We start from the raw sequence: 20,880 nt of genomic DNA on the forward strand, positions 1-20,880 counted from the left end.
GTATTATGTATTATAATACATTTGGTGCTTTTGAAGGTAATTATTTTTTCTTACAGTGTCAGTATGGTGACTTGCAGAGAATATCACAAATGTAAGAATAATTAATTTTACATATTTAAGAAAAATTCTCAATTGCCTTTTTTTTCTATTGGAAGCAGGAATTAACATTTGTCAACGCATAATTTACTGATTTGACTTTTAAATATACTTCATTTAATGCAGAGCCAGCATTGTTTCTGTTTGGCGGTATAACACAAAATTTAAAGAGCATCATAATGTGTTCAGCTTTTTCAAATAGTAGAAGCTTTTTAAAAAATAATTTTGCTATAATTGTAAATTTTTTTTTGTTCTAGAATCAGACAGAAGATAGTTTACGGAAGGAACTTATAGCATTACAGGAGGATAAACACAATTATGAGACAACAGCCAAAGAGTCCCTGAGGCGGGTTCTTCAGGAGAAAATTGAAGTGGTTAGAAAACTTTCAGAAGTTGAGGTATTTCAATTTTAAAAATACCACGTGGTAACTTTAGATAGGGCAAAGGGGAGGAAGGGGAAGGGAGGGAGCATAGGGATAGGAAAGATGGTGAAATAAGATGAACATCATTACCCTAGGTATGTGTATGTGTATGATGGCACTAATGGGTGACTCTACTTCATGTACAACTGGGAAAATGAAAAATTGTGCTCCATTTGTGTACTGTGAATCGAAATGCATTCTGCTGTCATGTGTAACTAGTTAGAACAAATTAATTAACTAATTTTTAAAAATGCCAAGTAGTAGTAGTATTTTTGTGTTTGTTTGTTTGTTTTTACTTTAAAAATTCCAGGGCCCTTTAAACATAGGTATTATTATGTAGCTAGGAAATATTTTCAGTCTCTCAAATGGGAAAGAACATGTATGCTGCTTACATTGACAGGAATTCTCAATATAATCATGTGAGTTCTGGTGCTTATGGTCCCAAGTCAGTGGCTAAGGAAATAAAGCTTAACCAGCTGGGTGCAGTTGTACACACCTATAATCCCAGCAGTTTGGGAGACTGAGAAAGGAGGATCGCAAGCTCAAAACCAGCCTCAGCAATTTATTAAGGAAAATCCTGTCTCTAAGTAAAAAATATTTTAAAAGGTTGGGAATGTGGCTTAGTGGTTCAATCCTTGATACAAACAAACAAAAAAGCCTAACCAGGGAATCTTACTGTTTGCACTCTGATGAGGATTCAGCCTCCCTATAATGGACCTTGATGTTTCAGGGAATTGATTTCTTGGCATAGATTTTGCTTTTTTTTCTTGGTCACTGTAAGACCAAGAACATACATGTTCTTACTTTACCTGTCCTTTAGAGAGGAAAATTGTCTTATACTTTGGAAGCTCAAAGGGAAACTCTCCAAGGCCCTTTCTGGGTCTTTTAAGAGTAATCAAAATGTGATTCTCAGGGCTGGGAGTGCAGCTCACTGGTAGAACCATGGGTTTAAAAAAAAAAACAAAAAAAAAAACCAGTGTGTATGTCTATACATATATGTGTGTGTGTGTGTGTGTGTGTGTGTGTGTATACATATATAAAGTATATATACTTTTTTATCATTGCATTAGGGGGAAAACCCTAATTTGTAATATGGGTCTTATTATTGTGTGTTATAATTAACACAGAAATTATCTGTCCCTCAGATTGGTTAAAATGTCCATCTTAAACTAAATAGTAACATATCCTTAGAACAGCGATAATTTCTATAATGACCTTATCCCAGAGCGCCTAATTCATTTTTATTTAATTTATTTACAGTTGCTAGCTGTCTTCTCTTTTTGGTGTTAATTGCTGCATATTACTAAACATACTTTAAGAATCAATAGACTTAGCCAGGCAAGTGTACACACCCCTGTAATCCTGGTGGCTTAGGAGACTGAGGCAGGAGGATCTCGAGTTCAAGTCCAGCCTCAGCAACTTAGTGAGATCCTAAGAAACTCAGTGAGACTCTGTCTCTAAATAAAATGCAAAAAAGGTGGGGGGTGCTGGGAATGTGCCTCAGTGGCTGAGTTCAATCCTTGGTACCAAAATAAAAAAGAATCAACATGCTTAAAGTATTTTCAAGTCTAAAAGTCACAGCTGTTGACCTTTTAAAAGTGTAATTAGCTGAGTACAGTAACACATGCCTATAACTCCAGTGGTTCAGAAGATTGAGGCAGAAGGACTGTGGTTTGAAGCCAGCCTCAGCAGTTTAGTGAGGCTGTAAGCAAACTAATGAGACCCTGCCTCAAAATAATAAATAAAAAGGGCTGGGGATGTAGCTCAGTGGTTTAGCACCTCTGGGTTAAATCCCCAGTACAAAAAAAAAGGTGTAATTACTGTGTCCCCTACACCCCCAACATTTTTTTAAAATCTTATTATTGTTTTAGTATGTAAATTGAAATCCTTATGTTATTTAACTCAGCTTTATATAAAGTTCAGGAAATGTATTGATTTAGAATAGCCCATGGAGTTATATTTTTTACAAATTGAATTTAGAAGGAATGCTAAATAATAAATGTACATTTATTAAAAATAAATTGTCTGTGAATTTGAATTTCAGCGAAGTCTGAGTAATACTGAAGATGAATGTACCCACCTGAAAGAAATGAATGAGCGGACTCAGGAAGAATTAAGAGAATTAGCCAATAAATATAATGGAGCAGTTAATGAGATTAAAGATTTATCTGATAAATTAAAGGTATGTATTTATTCAATCTAAAAGCATGTTAAGCTAATAATCTCTACCATACTGGGTAGCTTTAGATATTGTTTAGATATTGATGAATAGTTGTTTAAAATAAGGTGCTTCTATTCTATTTAGTTCAATCTCAATGACCAGAGATAATTGAAAGCCTGTAAAAGCTAATATATTTCCTCTGGAGGAATTTGAGTCACTGCCTCACAATTGGCATCTTTTGATATAGAAGAGGAAGTAAATGAGAATCAACAAAACCTAAGATATTCAGGGTTTTGTTTTATTCACCCTGAAACTGTTTATTTTTATCCCATTCCAAAGGTAAAGCCCAACTAATTAGTACTGGAATAAGCCCAGATGAATCTTAGAACTATCTGCTTGATTGCTGTTAGCCTTTAGGGATGGAGTTGATTCTGCTTCCACTGCCATTCCTTATAGCTGTGGCACATTTAGGATAAGGAGAGATCACATCATAGAGTAATGTCTAGTTGGTCCTTTGAAATCTTATATCTGAACCAGGCTCTTGGGAGTCTGAGGCAAGAGGATCTCAAGTTCAAGGCCAGTCTGGGCAACTTAACAAAACATTGTCTCAAATATAAAAAATAAAAAGGACTGGAGATGTAACTCAGTGGTAAAGTGTACTGGGTTCGGTCCCCAGTACTGTAAATGAATGAATGAATTCTTATAACTGAGTTAGTGAAGACCCATATTATTATAATTCAAACCATGAATTGAATGCCTGGAAGATATGAATTTATTAGAGAAGACCAATGCATACGTCTTCTGTGTGGTTGGTTTACCCATGGTAGTTCTATTTTTATTCCATTCTTCTTTCTGAGGATTGAACCCGCCTTGTGTGTGTATGCTATGCAAACACTATTACTACTGAGCTATATTCTCAGCCTTTTTCATTTTGAGATGAGGTCTTACTAGGTTACCCAGGCTGACCTCAAACTTGTGGTCCTCCTGTCTCAGTGTTCCAGGTAGCTAGGATTACATGTGTGTATCACTGTGCCTAAATAGGCTATGATGGTTATAAAGATTGGTCTTGTTAAAAGGAAGTCTTTTTAAAAAAGACTTATACCATCATCCCTTTATCAAAGCATGATTTTGTTTAAAATTTCAGAATAAATTGTATTTTAGAACTTAAAAATTAAAACAATAATAATTTTAGGGGAACATATTACTTACCACATTAAAATTGTGGTGTTTTGGGGTTAAGGATGTAGCTCAGTGGTAGATTACCTGCCTAGCATGTGTGAGCCCCCTGGGTCTAATCCCTAGCACTATCAAAAATATTTAAAAATAGAGTTTCATTTTGACCCTGTATCTCTAGATGTGATAAAACTGCTTGCTTGCTACAAGGTTTTCTTTTAGGTGCTATTATGGAGGAGTGAACCCAATACAGATCACTTTTGACATTAGATCTTTGTCTTTATTTTCTTTGCTGGTTTAGAAAAAATGGCTACATGTGACGCCCTGGATTTGATTCTCAGCACCATATAAAAATAAATAAACAAAATAAAAATATTTTTTAAAAAAAGAAAAATTGGCATTATAAATACAATCTGAAATTTTGTATACATTCCTTAGAAGTTGAATAAAGGCAGTGCTGGCTTAGGCCTCTTAAAACAGCATCAGATTTAAATCTTCTTCCTCAACAGGTAGCAGAAGGAAGACAAGAAGAGATCCAACAGAAGGGACAAGCTGAGAAGAAAGAATTACAACATAAAATAGATGAAATGGAAGAAAAAGAACAGGAACTCCAGGCAAAAATAGAAGCTTTGCAAGCTGATAATGATTTCACCAATGAAAGGCTAACAGCTTTACAAGGTAAGTTAGCTCATCTAAAAATTCTTTTGATTTGATTTTTTTTTTCTTTTTGTCTGTGAAATATCTTTTTCTTGGACTTTTATTTACAGTACGGTTAGAACATCTTCAGGAGAAAACTCTTAAAGAATGCAGCAGCTTAGGTAGGTATCATCCTGTTTAAATTTCCTGTTTAAAGCTAAATTTTGTCATTATTAAACTTTTGACTTTGTTTATTATTTCATATTAGGTTCTTATTTTCTGAAAGTGGTGTTTTACATATTAGGTATAAAATAGCTACACTCTTAGAAAATTTCTTTTTAAGGGGCCTGGGTGGTGGCTCAGTGGTAGAGCGCTTGCCTAGCATGTGTGAGGCACTGGGTTCGATCCCCGGCGCCACATAAAAGTAAAAACAAATAACGTAAAGGTATTGTGTCCATCTACAACTTAAAAAATATATATTTTTTTAAAAAAAAAAAAGAAATTTTTTTTTTAAATATGCTGGATTGCCACCAGTGGGCACCATTGTTTAGTCCTTGAGATAAATGAAATTTCTGCATCTGAGATGTTCTACTTAAATCCACGAACAGTAGAATCCTTTTTCTTTTGAGGTTCATTGGAAGGCCATTAAGCCTGAATTAATGGAAAAATAGCATGTTGAACCCTTCTTGTAAAAATAAATATAAAGTGTTTTATACAATCTTAATGTGAATAGAAATACAAAATGCCATGGTTACACTTGAGACCAAGTGTAATACTTAAAACATTACTTTCTCTGATCAGGCAATGATATACTGTCTTAATCCTAGGGATACAAGTTGATGACTTCTTACCTAAAATAAATGGGAGCACAGAAAAAGGTAGTGTAAAAAACTTAAATATTTTTCTTTCATGATAACCTTTTACTGTTTAAGCAGAATAGGAAATTCAGGGTTTTAAAGTTTTAACTATTTGGAATGCAAAGCATACTGCTCACACATTATTGAATTCTATCATTTAAAAATCAGGGTTCCCTTTATTTTCTAAGACTTGTGCTATGATCTATTATTAGATATCCTTTGTTATATGGAAATTTCCATTAAATGATAAAAATTATAAAGTTCAACATTAGCAATGACTTGACTTAGTATAACTGTTTTTCTCCCAATGTAATTTTTAGAGAGCTAGACTATCATTTTGTTCCATCAAGCTCTGCTTTTGGCTCCCCATCTTTTGGGGAGGGTACCGGGGATTGAACTCAGGGACACTTGAGCACTGAGCCTCTCTCCAGCCCTATTTGTATTTTATTTACAGACAGAGTCTCACTGAGTTGTTTAGCACCTCGCTTTTTGCTGAGGCTGGCTTTGAACCCTCAATTAGCAGCCTCCCTAGCTGCTAGGATTACAGGCATGTGCCATTATACCCAGCTGGTCCCCTGTTTTTAATGTGTGAGTTTATTTAAAAGCCCATTGTGCCTTGGACATGTAGAAACTGCTTTCTTTTTTCCATCTGTTTTATTGGATAGAGGAAATGAGGTCAGTTATTCTGCCATCAGAAAAAAATTATTTTATTAGTTTTTGGGTTGTGACCCTTACTTCTAGACAGCATAGATGTTCTCTTGCCCATAACTTAAAGCCACTAGATATTGATTTTACTGTTACTACATGGACTACTTTTTGCTCAATGACTTCTATAATCTTTTAGTCTTGAAGATACTTTTCGCTGTTTACACTTCCCCTTTCATCCAACGTTGATTGTCAGCTATGCCAAATTCTGCACTAGATACTTAGAGTACCAAAGAAATAAAACTATTTTCTTGTGTATACTGATATCACTATGTGCCTCTCATCTCAATTTTTATATAAAAATTAGTGGAAGATATCAAGGTTCATACCAAAACTTCTATAAAATATTTAAACTCCATTAAATATTTTTTCCATATATCAGGGGATATCTTTATAGTTCTTGAGCAACAATCAAATTCTGGTAAAGTTGGGAAGTGGTTTATTTTTGTTTCATTTGTTTGGCTTGTTTTTAATCAAGAACTAGCAAAATAGGCTCAGGTGATCATGTATATGTGAACTGCAAGGTCAAGACCTAATAATATTGTGTTTATAATGGATTTTGGAACTCTCAATTAAGAAAAAGTTTTTTTTAACAATTGCTATTTGACTATTCTCTTTATTTTTGTAAAATGCATCAATTTTAAAAATTCCAATTTGAATGAGTTTCAATTTGAGAATTTTTAAAGGTGTAGTTTATATTCATTGCACAAAAACGACTTGTTACTTTTCATTTAATAAACTTAGCAAACTGATGTAAAATGAATTAATCCTTTTCTTCTAAAACTTTGTCTTCCTTAAATGATTTTGTATTTTCTGTTATTATTTTGTTTATTTTTCTTTCTGGTATGTACACTTTTAAATCAGTCCCTCACTCTTTTGACTTGAATGTGTATTTGTTCATAGCATTAGGTATTAACCTAAACTGAAAACCTCCTCTTTCTTCAATTGAGAGAATTCTTTTATATACACAGAACCATCTTTTTACTATTTATATTTGTCAAATTACTGCATGAAGTTTTTGCCAGTTCCAACTGATTTGGGAATAGTAGAATGTTTTTATATTATAGAATATTGTGGATTCCTTTATTCAAGATTAAATAAGATATTTTAGATATTTAAAGGTAACTTCGTGCTATAAGTATTTTTTCCTTATTCGTATATTTGGTTTTTGGCGATAATAAATTGAGTAATGTGGAGAGAGACTAATAGGATATTTTAAAAGATGCTAAGTAGGGCTGGGGTTGTGGCTCAGCGATAGAGTGCTCATCTAGCACATGTGAGGTGCTAGGCTCGATCCTCAGCTCCACATAAAAATAGATAAATTAAATAAAGGTATTGAGTCTAACTACAACTAAGAAAAATATAAGTGAATAAAAAAAATAAAGGTATTGTATTCAACTACAACTAAAAAAAATTTTTTAAAAAAAGCTAAGTAGTAAATTTCTGAATAAACACAAAACCTTCATCACACCAGACTTACATAGTGAACTTTTGAGATGGGTTACCAGTAACATTCTGAATCACTTGTCATTTAATACAAACCAATTACTAAGCACTCCAATATTACCAAAATCTAGAACCATAATATTACGAGTTTTTAACTAAAATTATTCTATAAGCAGTAGAACACCAAGAAGGGTTATAAAAGAATATTTCAAAAATGTCTGAATATGTTAAAATTAATATTTCTTCTAGCAAACTGCAATTTTTGAAATTAAATATAATGGAGCTGTTAAAAGCACAGGTTTTGTGCTATTTTTTGTATCTTATTTAATAGTTATAATTTGAACATCTCTTAAAGAGTATTAAATAATGCAATCTAAAAGAAATATAATTAGAGCCACATATATGATTTAAATTTTTCTGGTCACCACATTAAAAATATAAAAAGAAGCAGGTAAACAAATTTTAATAGTATATTTTATTTAACCCACAATATCCCAAAATGTTATTTTAACATGTAACCAGTTTTCAAAGATTATTATTGAAACAATTGCACATTACTTTTTTCTTACTAGTTGAATTCATCATCTCTTTGTTTTATACGTACAAGCACATCTCAATTCTAACTAGCCACATTTGAAAGGCTCAATAGCATGTCTGGCTAGTGACTGTAGTATTGGACAACATAGGCATAAAACATTAAAATCCATAGGAAACTCACATGTATAAATAAAACTCATTTTAAGTAGAGTGGTTTTCTACTTTACATTTTCATATTTGTCTTGTTTACATTCCTACAACACTGTTTAATATCATAAAGACCCCTTTTCTCACCAATAACTATCTACTTCCTTTTGGATTATCAGTGGCACACATTTTTATAGCTTTGGCAGAGTGATTTCCAAAAGACCTGAATTTAAGTAATAGAATATTAAAAGTGTCATAATATAAAAGCTTTATGTATACTATCTGTAAGACACTTTTCTTAAATGTTTAGGAGATGCCTTTGTAGAAGGGATATGTATGTATCTATTTATATTAATTTTAGAATTTATCTAAACAAGTGTATGATAAACATTTTAGTATCATGTTCAGATGTTAAAATCAGAGCGGATAAAAGGTTGATGTTTATCTGGTCAGATATGGTTGGGATATCCTACTTCAGTAATTTGAGTCTTTTGATGTTGTTCTGAATTTTGGCTTCAGATAAGTTTCATAGAATCCTTTAGTTAGGTTAAGATTTGGTTCCAGATGAGTTTTGATGTTTAACATGATGTTATGTATGTAGTTTGAGTTTTGAAAGTATCATAGCTTAGAAAGAATTTATGTAAAACAGTTTTTTATCTTTGTAGTTGCTGTTTTACTAAGGGCCCCTTTTTTGCTTTAGTTGGCTCTGATTGATAAATTGTTTAAATTTTTTAAATTTTAAATTTCTGTAGCAGTTAGCATGTTTATGATGTGTATCTCAGTATTATGTTGTAACCAAGTCATGTGTTAATCTTTTTAAAACATGAGGTTATATCAGACTTTTTTTCTTCATGTTTTTGTCTATACTGATGGTTACTGTAAAGTGGAGTGCTCTGTAACCAAGAATAATAAATTTGAGAATAGAGATAATGAAGGCAACTAACAGGAAGGATGTTGAGATAATTAAAGAGGTAAAGTAGGCTGAGATAGAGAAAGGAGGGTTTTATAGTGAGAGTGGTGCTGACTCATGTGTCCTTTTTTGAAGATTTTAATGTTTTCACACCTTTCACATCATATTGAAATATAATTTTAATACTGAAGTTTTCATAGAGAAAGGGTTATTTTATTTATCTCTCTGTGTGTGTGTGTGTGTGTGTGTGTGTGTGTGTGTGTGTATACATGTATGTGTGGTGCTGGGGATTGCAAGTGCTATATCCCTAGCCCTTTTTAAATTTGAGGCAACATCTTGCTAAGTTATCCAGGCTAGCCTTGCACTCTTTTGATCCTCCTGTCTCAGCCTCCTGAGTAGCTGGGGTTACAGGAGAAAGGTATATTTCAGAGTGGGAGAAGCTGTTTAAGGCAGTATGTTTGGATTTTTTGTTGTTGTTGTTTTGGTTTGGAGGTTTTGTTGTAGTCTGGTGTTTTGTTTTGGGTTTTTTTTTTTTTTTTTTTTTGAGCTCTTTGGATAAAAACTGCACCTTTAAAAGCTCACTATTCAGGGGATAAATTAATGGTTATAAAATCACTATTTTCAGTCATTTAATTCTAAAATATGTTTGCTTGTAATATTAAAATGTGTATTCAACTTTTAGTAATCCTACTCAGAGTTACCCATGTTGATACATTTTTGTTTTCCTGTCTTTGCTGTTAGTTTTCAAAGACAGCAGCAAACTATATCCTTAAAGGTGTTTCTTTCTTCATTAGAGCACTTGCTTTCAAAGAGTGGCGGGGACTGCACTTTTATTCATCAATTCATAGAATGCCAGAGTGAGTACAGAGTATTTTTCACATTGATTTTAATAAAGTCAGGGACTGAAGTTGAAAAGTGAGAGTAATAATGAGGATCTTGATATGTTTATTATAGCAGAAGTACACAAAGCCAACTTTTGTGTGCCAACTAGACAGCAGTGAACCTTTTCAGACTGTTTCTGTTTTTGTTTTTTTGAGAAATATATTCCTATTGTATCAGCCTTCACAGAGTATTTTACATTAGTCACACACACAAAAAAAGACGAAATTTAAAACTTGTTAATGTGCCATCATTACTGTACAGAAATAAAATGGACTTTCAAGCACCTCAGCCTTTTATGTGAATACTTAATAAAGAGATGGTAACCATAATCTATTTTAAGTTGTAGTTCAATCATGATTTGAATTTTGAGGTTCTTAAATGAAGCCTTAAAAAGTTATTCAGTTTGGGCTGGGCACAGTGGCGTGCGCCTGTAATCCCAGCAGCTCAGGAGGCTGAGGCAGGAGAATCACAAATTCGAGGCCAGCCTCAGCATCTGAGCAAGCCCCTGTCTCAAAATAAAAACTTGTAGAAAGAGCTCAGGGGAGTGGTATTCTTTTATTAGTGACAAGCAGATTGCCACATATAGTAAAAAAATTACTGGTAATGTATATGCTTTTTCCTCTTGTGCAAACACTCTCAAGCACTTTTCTCTTCCTGTTCTCTTTGAAATGAATGGTTTTCCAAATTTTTATGCACATCCATCTACGATTTTAGGAGAATTTGAGAATTATAAAGGCCACAACTGGTATAAACAACAGACATCAGTTCAATAGATCAAGAATTATACTCCTTAGAGTATTTAAGGAAATGAGAAATTTCATTAAATGTTTTTAGAAGAGCTCTGATTTTGTCAGTCTTAAATATTATAATATTAAATGTAAGTTTAATACTACTTTGAGGCAATTTATTTAGTCAATGTGGCATTTCTTTTGTTCTTTCAAACAGTATTCATAAAGCAAAGATTGGTGCATCTTTTTATTCTAATTACAAAAATCCACTTTATTCAAAAACGGTACAGTGATTTGGGGCAAGATAATTGGTATCCACTCAAACCAGGAAAAAAGTATATAATCTAAAATATAAACTTTTTTAGAAGAAAAACTTTATATTTTTATTACATGTGATGATTCTTGGATAAGTTATTTTTATTTTGAACTTTTAAAGTTTATATTTTGAGACCCCCAAAATAAGAGAATTGTCACAAGAATGTTTTACTGAGTTGCAATTTGCAGAAATACTTCTTTCACGTTAGTGACAAGAAAAGGTCACTAGCCTTTATTTTTATCACTTGATTATTTAAGAAAAAAAAATTTAATCTCTAATTTGTTGTCAAACATTTCATTCAAAGTAATATTATAAAAATATCTGTAGTTTTAATACAGAACAATGTTTATTTTAAATAAAGCAAAAGATGTTTCAGATTTTTATTGCATCATAGTTATGGGGGGAAATGGACTAAATAAACATAAGTGAGAGCACAAAAGTTAGGTAAATTATAATAACTCCTCTCAATTAGAGTATTTGACCAGCTTATAAAATTATGTTTATAAGAACTATGTAATTGCATGGGAAAATTTTAAACGTGGTACATAGAAAAAAATCCGTATAAAATCCCATTCCTGTTTACAAAGTATGGACCAAAGATGAGAAAAAAAAAATATAGGCATTTCTAGGTATCTGAATCCATTGGATTTCTGAATACCAACAATAAAAATTTAAGCCAGAGCAGTGGCACACATCTGTAATCCCAGTGGTTGGGGAGGCTAAAGCAGAAGGATCATAAGTTCAAAGCCAGCCTTAGCAAAAGTGAGGTGCTAAGCCACTCAGTGAGACCCTGTCCCTAAATAAAATATAAAATAAGGCTGCGGATGTGGCTCAGTGTTTGAGTGCTTCTGAGTTCAATCCCCAGTACTCTCCCCCCAAAAAACAGTGAAAGTTTAGACCATAAGCTAATATAACTAGGGTAAAGCCTATTATTGAAATGTTTGGTTTGAATTTCAAGTAGCAAATAGCAATCATTTGGTTAATGATGATTCTACTTGTATCTCAAAATTTTCTAAATTTGTTCAGTTCCTTAAATCTGTTTAGCCAGAGTTAAAATAGTATAGGTTAGTTCTTGCTCAGTTTATTATCAGAAGGAACATTTCATTATTTTATGACAAGCTGCCATTGTAGAAATTGTTGACTTTAATGAGTATTATCACAAACAATGCAAATTCAGCAAACATCTTACTCAGGTGAACTTACCTCAGCACTTTTAAAACAATTTTGGAGTACTTATTGACAAGCCTACCCAGACTTTGGGGGGGGGGGGGTGGGGGTTGCTGTTATTTTCATTGATAAGCATCATAAACTGGTTTATGATCTTGATCATAAAGTATAAATTCATTATACTGTAGTACTTAAGATTCTCAGTTCCTTTCAGTCTTGAAAAAAGCAAAGTTAAATACTTTGCCTTCATTATTTACTAGTGCTTATATAGAATAAATTCACCTTGTGCTTTAAAAATTAGAAAGCAGATAATTCACTTTCTTTGTTTTTTTTTTGGGGGGGGGTTGGGTTTGGGGGTTGTTGTTGTTGTTGTTGTTGTTATTTGTCTTGTTTTGTACCAGAGATTGAACCCAAGGGCACTTAACCACTGAGCCACATCCCAGCTCTTTTTATTTTTTATTTTGAGACAGGGCCTCCCTAGGTTGCTTATAGCCTCACTAAGTTGCTGAGTCTGGCTTTGAACCTGAGATCCTCCAGTCTCAGCCTCCCCAGCTGCTGGGATTACAGGCATGTGCCACCACACCTGGCTTCCTTTGGATCCTTTATGTTTATCTTTATTGTATTGATACATTTTTTTAGTTTATGTGTGTAAGAGAACATAATTGTTCTCCATAAAAGGACAACTTGATTTTGTGGAAAATAAATGAGTTGGGACACATTTCAGACTTGTTTTCCTTTAATGGTAAAACAGATGATTTAAAAAAATGCTTCTTTTGACCTAAAGTTCTTAATCAAAGAGAAGGAGTTTGGAATTTAGATGTTTTGGGCTGGGGATGTGGCTCAAGCGGTATTGTGCTCGCCTGGCATGCGTGCAGCCCGGGTTCGATCCTCAGCACCACATACAAACAAAGATGTTGTGTGCACCTAAAAAAAATAAATATTAAAAAATCCCCCCCCCTCTCTCTCTCAAAAAAAAAATGTTTTGCATAATTCCCTAACCATAAAGTAGTATTCTGTATAAAAAGAGATTCATAGCATAAAATCTAGAATTAAAAAGTAACTTAAGTAAAACTTGCTCATATTTTTTAACAATATTTTTTTCTAGGATTCAGAACATGAGTTTGGTTTAGTCAGAACTCCACACTCAACGTTCCCTGCACATTTTAATTATTTCAGGTTTACTGTATTAACTTAATGGATACATTGAGACTTTTGTATTCTGTTAAGGATGATTTCTGAGCCAACAAATTGTGCGCTTCTCAGTCTGCTTCTACATGTCCATGAACTCTTGCGCTTGACTGACTTACATACTGAGCAAAAAATTGACAGGTGAAAGGTAGAAAATACAAGGCCATGGAGATCTTCCATCTCTTTTAGGCATAGTAAAAGTCATCTTTCTCTGAACTGTTGCCTGACACTTTGATTTCTCTTGCTGTTGTCTGTCCTGATGAGGGGAGAGGCATTTCTGCTGGGCACCAGAGAAACTTTCCTCTGAAGTCTATCTTTTAGAGACAAACTTTCCCCTTCCCCCAGAGTATCTTCCTCTTGATAGTGGATTTATCAATTCTCCTGAAGTGAACCTCACACCTTTGTATTCTTAATCCATGTTTACCGTTTTTGTTATTATTAGTTAAAAATTGAATTATCTTAACGTTTCGTATCTTACTGGGCTGTCCCCTAATTTTCAAAAAATTCTCTCCTTGCTCCCCACCTCATTTTGAGATTATAGGCACTATCTCTCTATACTTCTTTTCTTCCCTCCTTCCTGCTAGGGCTTTGCTCTCACACTGAAATTGCCTTCTTTGGAGGAATGTATTGAATCAGTGTTGCTGTGTAACTGAATGTTTACTTTTCTTCCCTCTATGAGGTCAGCCTCTCTAAATAATCTCAGGATTATTCTGATTACATATTCTCCTTGAAACAGATTATTAAACTTTTTTTTAAATGTATTTCTCTAAGCCAAAACAGTTAATTTATGGCAAAGAATGGAAGGCACTTGATGTGTGTTAGGTTAAGTCCCTGGTATAGGAAACAGAGTGTAAACTAGATGGTGCTAATTTATTATTTCTTTGTCCTTAGTTTGTCTAGTCTAGGATACATTAGAGAATTATATTAACTAATTTTATTCTGCAGAATTGTATAAACTTGTGAGGGTCTGTGTTATTGTAATTGTAACATAGAACCTTTCCTTTGCAATCCTAAAGCTGTATTTCTACTTGTGAATTGCTACTCTCTGAAGGTAGAGAAGTTGCTGGCTTGCTGTTGAACATTAATTGTAATTTTCTACTTTTGTTGTATCATCACGTTCGTTCTAGTATCAGTTTCTTTACCATATTTGTCTTTTCTTAAGGATTTTTTTTTTTGGTAGTTGTGGATGAACAGAATGTCTTTATTTTTATTTGTTTATTTTTATGTGGTGCTAAGGATAGAACCAGTGCCTCACACATGCTAGGCAAGCACTCTGCCACTGAGCTATAGCCCCAGCCCCTATATTTGTCTTTTAATAATCTTTTTGGTAACTTTTGCTCATTCTATTTATGATGATTAGAATTGGATTTTCATGTGGATCCTGATTTGGCCTCTCCCTGGCAGTGATTCTGGGCAAATTAACCTCCATTCTCTCATTTACAAAATGGGATGGTAATACCTACCTCAGAGGATTATTATAAAAATTAACTGAGATTGTATTTACTAAGTGCTCTATAATGCCTGGCACACAGAAATACTTGTTATGTAGTAGGTAGAAAATATGTGGGTAGGTGGGATCATGGAGAGGTGTTAGTAGCTTTTTTGTCAAAATAATCTGTTTTCCTTTTTTTTTTTTTTAAACTCCCCATGGTCTGACAGTAAAGATGGTTGATCTGTCTTCCCTATCACCCTCACCCTTGCCAGTACCAGGGTACTTAACCAGTGAACTATATCCCCAGCCCTTTCTTTAATTTTTTTTTTTTTTAAATTTTTGAGACAGTGCCCGACTAAGTTGCTTAAGCTTGCCTCAAATTTGCAGTCCTCCTGCGTCAGCCTCCCAAGTCACTGGGATTACAGGCATACGTGACTATAGGCATGTGCCTGGCTATCTAGCTTTTTATTGTTCATGTTAAAACAACATTTTCTCATAATCTAGAAATTTAAATTACCATATACATACCTTCTTAAAATTTAGTCTCAAGCACATTGCTTTGATGGCCTAGTTATAACATTATTTTTTGAAAGCCAACTGTGAGATTTAGAAATATTTTAAAGTTGGCAGTTATAGCAGCAGATTATCTAGTGTCTTTTATATTTACCTACTCTTCTATTCCACCAGATTGTTTGGGGTCCCTAGGTAACTAACATCGGTAACTAACATCAGTATGAGATAGGCCATGCTATTTGAGTTTATATTCTGCTTTAACATTTCAATTAGTTGTAGCTGTCATGTGAGGAAAATGGGTCTTTCGCTTTAAGAATTCAATCCAATCTTGGCACACCTGTGCTTTCTTTGAGGTCATTGTTTGCCTTATTCTTCATTTTTATTTTGTGCTCAGTGGTAACGTAGGACATAATTTATTTCTTTCAACGAAGAAATAAGCTTGGTTCTCTTTTGATTAGTTTTTAGGAAGATTTAACAGTTTTTGTAACTCTATTACTTATTTTCGGACTAAACTAAATGCTTAGGTGATAGTTCTCAAATGTGGTCAAACCATCAGTTCTACTCCTTGGTAGGTAGGTTCTCTATGTAAATGCCTGACCATACATTTCAAGGTTGTTTCTTTATTTTTTAAATATTTTTTTGTTGTAGATAGACACAATATCTTTATTTTTATTTACTTATTTTTATGTGGTGTTGAGGATCGAACCCAGGGCCTCACACATACGAAGCAAGAGCTCTACCACTAAGCTACAACCCCAGCCCAAATTCAGGGATGTTTCTAACAGCAATATACACAATAATTCAAAAATGGAAGCAGCCCAGAACACTTTCACTAGCAGATGGATAAATATACTCTAGTCTGCTGGGTGAGAGAAGCCTGACATATAAGAATACATGCCATAGTATCCCATTTATATGAAATACAAAACTACTAAAATTATATTATTTAGTTATGCATATTTACCTGAGGATTGTGAGAAATTAAAAATCAGGATAGTGGTTACCATTAGGAGAGGGAAGATTTGACTGAAATGGAGAATGTGGAAACCTTTGGAGCTTGGTGGGAAGATTCTGTTTGTTGACATGGACTGTGGTCACACAGAAATTTGCTTTATAAAAATTTATCTATCTAGGGGCTGGGGTTGTGGCTCAGCGGTAGAGCGCTTGCCTAGCATGTGCAAGGCCTGGGTTCAATCCTCAGCACCACATAAAAATAAATAAATAAAATAAAGATATTGTGTCCAACTAACAACTAAAAAAATATTATCTATCTATACTTTTTTGTCTCTCCTTTTGTGTGTGTGTGTGTGTGTGTGTGTGTGTTTTAACAATAGGTACCCATGGTTTTTAAATAGGAGAAAATGAATAGTTAGCTCTCTGGAGTAAACTTCACAGAGGAAGTTTTTTTTGAAAAAACGAAAACTCTCTTTTCTTTCACCAGAGCTGAGTCAAATAGCTCTTTCAAAACACCTGTAGTTACCATTATACGGAAGTTCTCTTTGTGAGGGGTCAAAGGCAGAGATCTGGTTCTCAGCTGTTTTGATTGTATGTGTTACCATACTAATTTTCAGTCCTCCTAAAGCCTTGCAGTCACCACTCCACATTTGAGACTCAATAGAGATTTTTCTTTAATGATGTATATTTTTTAATTCCTTCATTATAGGCCATTAGTGATTCATTGGACTGGATAATATAACCTTAAATAATTTAATATGATAATAATAGCAGTTAATTATTATTTAGCTCTTAAATGCCAGTACTGTTAAACTTTTACATACATAAAATTATTAATTATGTTTTTAGGATAATGAAAGCATTCAAACAATTTCTCAAAATTTTATTACTTTAAAAACAGATGCTTAGCTGGGCATGGTGGTACATACCTGTAATCCTTGGGAGCTTCTTGGAAGGCTGAGACCGGAGGATCGCAAGTTCAAAGCCAGCCATAGCAACTTAACGAGGCCCTGTCTCAAAATAAAATATTAAAAGGGCTGGGGATTTGCTCAGCAGTTAAGCACTCCTTAACAAAACAAAAACAAAACAAACTCAATCTGTACATTCAACAAATATATTTTTTTTAAAGAGATTGCAAAGGAGAGAGTAAGGAAGGAATATTTTTTTTTTTAAAGAGAGAGTGGGAGAGGAGAGAGAGAGAGAATTTTTAATATTTATTTATTTATTTCTTAGTTCTCGGCGGACACAACATCTTTGTTGGTATGTGGTGCTGAGGATCTAACCTGGGCCGCACGCATTCCAGGCGAGCGCGCTACCGCTTGAGCCACATCCCCAGCCCCCAACAAATATTAATTAAACATCTACTATACATACACCAGGCATTATTTTAGCTATTTGGGCTTTAAAAATGCATGAGACAACCAGGAGCCATGGCTCATACCTGTAATCCCAGCAACTCTGGAGGCCAAAGCAAGAAGATTGTGAATTTGAGGCTAGCCTTAGCATTTGTGAGAACTTCCTTCAACATAAAATAAAAAGGATGTAGCTCAATGGTATAGCACACCCAAGTTCATTCACCAGTACCAAAAAAGAAAAATAACTAAATAAGCAAAACAGTGAGTGAGGCATAGAAAACTTTGTATTAATGGAATTTACATCTCTTGAAGGGACCAAAATTTTAAAAACTGGGATTGGTAAATCCATTAAAGAAAAATAAAAGCATTTTTTTTCTTAGTGAATAATGTTATGAGATTCTAACTGCCGACCAGTTTTTCATTTTCTCTCAGTGAAAGTAAAGGAATTTAAGGTGATAAGAAGCAGCAACGGTAGTATATAGCTGAACAGAAATGAGATTAAACTGTGTAAATTTTGTGTGTACACAGGGAAAATATGTGGCGAGGTGGTACATGCCTATAATCTCAGTTGCTCTAGAGGCTGAGGCAGGAGGATCCCAAACTTAGCAGGACACTGTCTAAAAATAAAATGTATAAAAGGGCTAAGGATGTAGCTCACTGGTAGAATGCTTGTGTAGCATGCACAAGGCCTTGGGTCCAATCCCCAGTATCATACACAAATAAAGAAAGAAACTATGTGATAACCTAAGACTGAGATTATAGAGTTTTAGAACACCACAAATACCTTTTTAAAATAGAAGGCCAGGTAATAAAAATTTAGGTTTTGCAGGCTACCAGGTTTCTGTTGAACTACTAAACTCTGCCATCATAATATGAAAATGAATGAACCTGGCCATGTTTCCACAAAACAGCAGGTTGGATTTGGCCTGTGGGACTGTAATTATCGGTTTCCTGTGCAGAGCATATGGATTTTGTACATTGTGGTAAGGACTTGAGGTCTTGTTTTAAGGGTTGGTGACAGTTTTGAGCAATAAATTAGTTTTTGATGTGTTTTTATAAGCTGATCTTTAGATCTTCAGTATACTATAGAACAACTAGAAGAGTTTTTTTTTCAAAGTTTATACTGTTTTATTATTATGTTTGAGTGTTAGTAATTTGTTACTATCTATTGTGTGCCAGATCTGTGTTAGGAATTAAGTTATTGATAAGATACCTCCCTACTATGACTAAACCCTAAATTCCTAGATTATCACAGATATCTTTGTAATCCTTGGGAATTACTAATACTATGCCTGAAGCAAAGTAAATATTTCAAGAGATTATTAGTACACTCAGGGAACTGTGGGCCTTATATAATTGGTTGTTACAATATACCTTTATATAGACATGAATATATGAAAGCTTAGAGAGGAGAGAGCGAGAGCAAAACCATTTAGATGGTAGGAGAAGAGGAATTCAGTTTTAGACATGGTGAAAATAAGCCTCTGGAGTTTCTGGGAGAAGATATTAGTAGAGTTCTGGATATTAATAGTGTTAAATTTGGCATCAGCATTTAGAAATTATTCAAATGCAGCAGGTAGTCAAAGCGCCGAGTTTGTGCTGGGCATAGTGGCATACACCTGTAATCCTAGTGGCTCATAATGCCTATAATCTTAGTTGCTTGAAGGAGGATGAGGCAGGAGGATCTGAAGTTCAAAACCAGTCTCAGCAACTCAGCGAGGCCCTAAGAAACTCAGTAAGACCCTGTCTCTAAATAGAATATAAAAAAGGGCTAGGGAGGGCTGGGGCTGTGGTTCAGCAGTAGTGCACTTGCCTGGCTATGTGAGACACTGGGTTCGATTCTCAGCACCACATAATAAATAAAATAAAGGTCTATCAACAACACCAACAAAAAGAAATCTTTAATAAAAAAGGGGGGTTAGGAGGGATAGGGATGTGGTTAAGTACAGAGAATCTGTAGATTGGGATACTTCAAATGTTGCCTAGAGGGGCTGGGGTTGTGGCACTGTGGCAGAGTGCTTGCCTAGTGCTTGTGAGGTACTGGATTTGATTCTCAGCACCACATATAAATAAATAAAAATAAAGGTTTATTGACAGCTAATATATATAAATGTTGCTGAGAGTAGGGTGGACACAAGCGTCTTAGTGGAGAAAAAAAAAGTGGGAGAAATAAATGAAAGCCTCTGTAGTAAATCAGAATGCTCAGCACCAAGTTTATACTCCCTCTGAACGGTGGTTAGAGGATTCTATTCCAGAGAAACCCATCAGACAAAGACAAAATGTTTCTAAGCTTTATCTTTTCTCCCCATAAATTGCCACTTGTCACCTAGCAAGTAAGAAGCCTGCATATTTGAATTGAACTGTGTCAGCTTTTTATTGCCTCCCCCTTGTGAATATAAAAAGACAGCCAAGATGACCAGACTTTTGAGGAAATTCTCTATTGAAGAAAACAATGATAAAAACAAATAAAATGTGACTAGGGAAGAAACAGGAAACAAGCTTAAAAAAAAAAAGGAAAAGGACAAAATCTTTTTTAAAATTAATTTCAGAGAAAGATAAATGTTTCATGTATGAAACAAGATAAAGATGGTTATATAGGAATGTATGTATTTGTGTGGTACTGGAAATAGAACCCAGGGCCCTTATGCATGCTGGGCAAGAGCTCTACTAGGCACTGAACTACATTTCTACCCCTTTTTGATTTTATTTTGAGACAGGTTCTTACTAAGTTGCCCAGGCTAGCCTCACACTCAACATACTCCTACTTCATTCAGCCTCTCGGATAGCTAGGATTAAAGGTGTGCACCACCACACCTGGCTGAGATGACATTTTTTTTTTTTTTAAGGAACAGAGTACACATTAAATTTTTGAAAAGTAAAACTATAACCAGATGTGGTGGCACATGCCTTATAATTCCAGTGACTTGGGAGGCTAAGGCAGGAGAATCACAAGTTAAAAGCCAGGCTCAGCAACTTGGTGAGACCCTGTCTCATAAAGAGACTAGGGATAGGCCAGGTGTGGTGGCACACACCTGTAATACCAGTGCTCAGGAAGCTGAAGCAGGAGGATCACAAGTTCAAACTAGCCTTAGGAACTATGAAGCGCTAAGCAACTCAGAGACCTTGTCTCTAATAAAATACAAAGTAAAGCTAGGGATGTGGCTTAGTGGTTGAGTGCCACTGAGTTCAATCCCTGGTACCGAAGAAAAAGAAAGATTAAAATGTGATATTAGATTTATTTTAATCATAAGGGTT

The 20,880-nt window shown here is 34.3% G+C and overlaps 1 protein-coding gene across 24 annotated transcripts in view; it reads left to right on the top strand.

Annotated features, from left to right (window-relative positions):
- The window catches only part of Slmap (sarcolemma associated protein), a 149,603-nt gene that overhangs the window by 85,347 nt on the left and 43,376 nt on the right, over window positions 1-20,880 (top strand). For 8 of the 24 annotated variants that reach the window (XM_077796216.1, XM_077796223.1, XM_026388645.2 and 5 more), the window contains exons 8-13: window positions 354-494; window positions 2,563-2,700; window positions 4,362-4,530; window positions 4,620-4,670; window positions 5,316-5,366; window positions 9,885-9,947. In XM_077796216.1, the coding sequence (XP_077652342.1) occupies window positions 354-494; window positions 2,563-2,700; window positions 4,362-4,530; window positions 4,620-4,670; window positions 5,316-5,366; window positions 9,885-9,947 (613 nt within the window). The remainder of the gene's footprint in view (window positions 1-353; window positions 495-2,562; window positions 2,701-4,361; window positions 4,531-4,619; window positions 4,671-5,315; window positions 5,367-9,884; window positions 9,948-20,880) is intronic. The other 16 variants (XM_026388655.2, XM_077796226.1, XM_077796230.1 and 13 more) reach the window with 5 other exon arrangements.

The sequence above is a fragment of the Urocitellus parryii genome, chromosome 3 (genome assembly GCF_045843805.1).
Source record: "Urocitellus parryii isolate mUroPar1 chromosome 3, mUroPar1.hap1, whole genome shotgun sequence".
Lineage (NCBI taxonomy): Eukaryota > Metazoa > Chordata > Mammalia > Rodentia > Sciuridae > Urocitellus > Urocitellus parryii.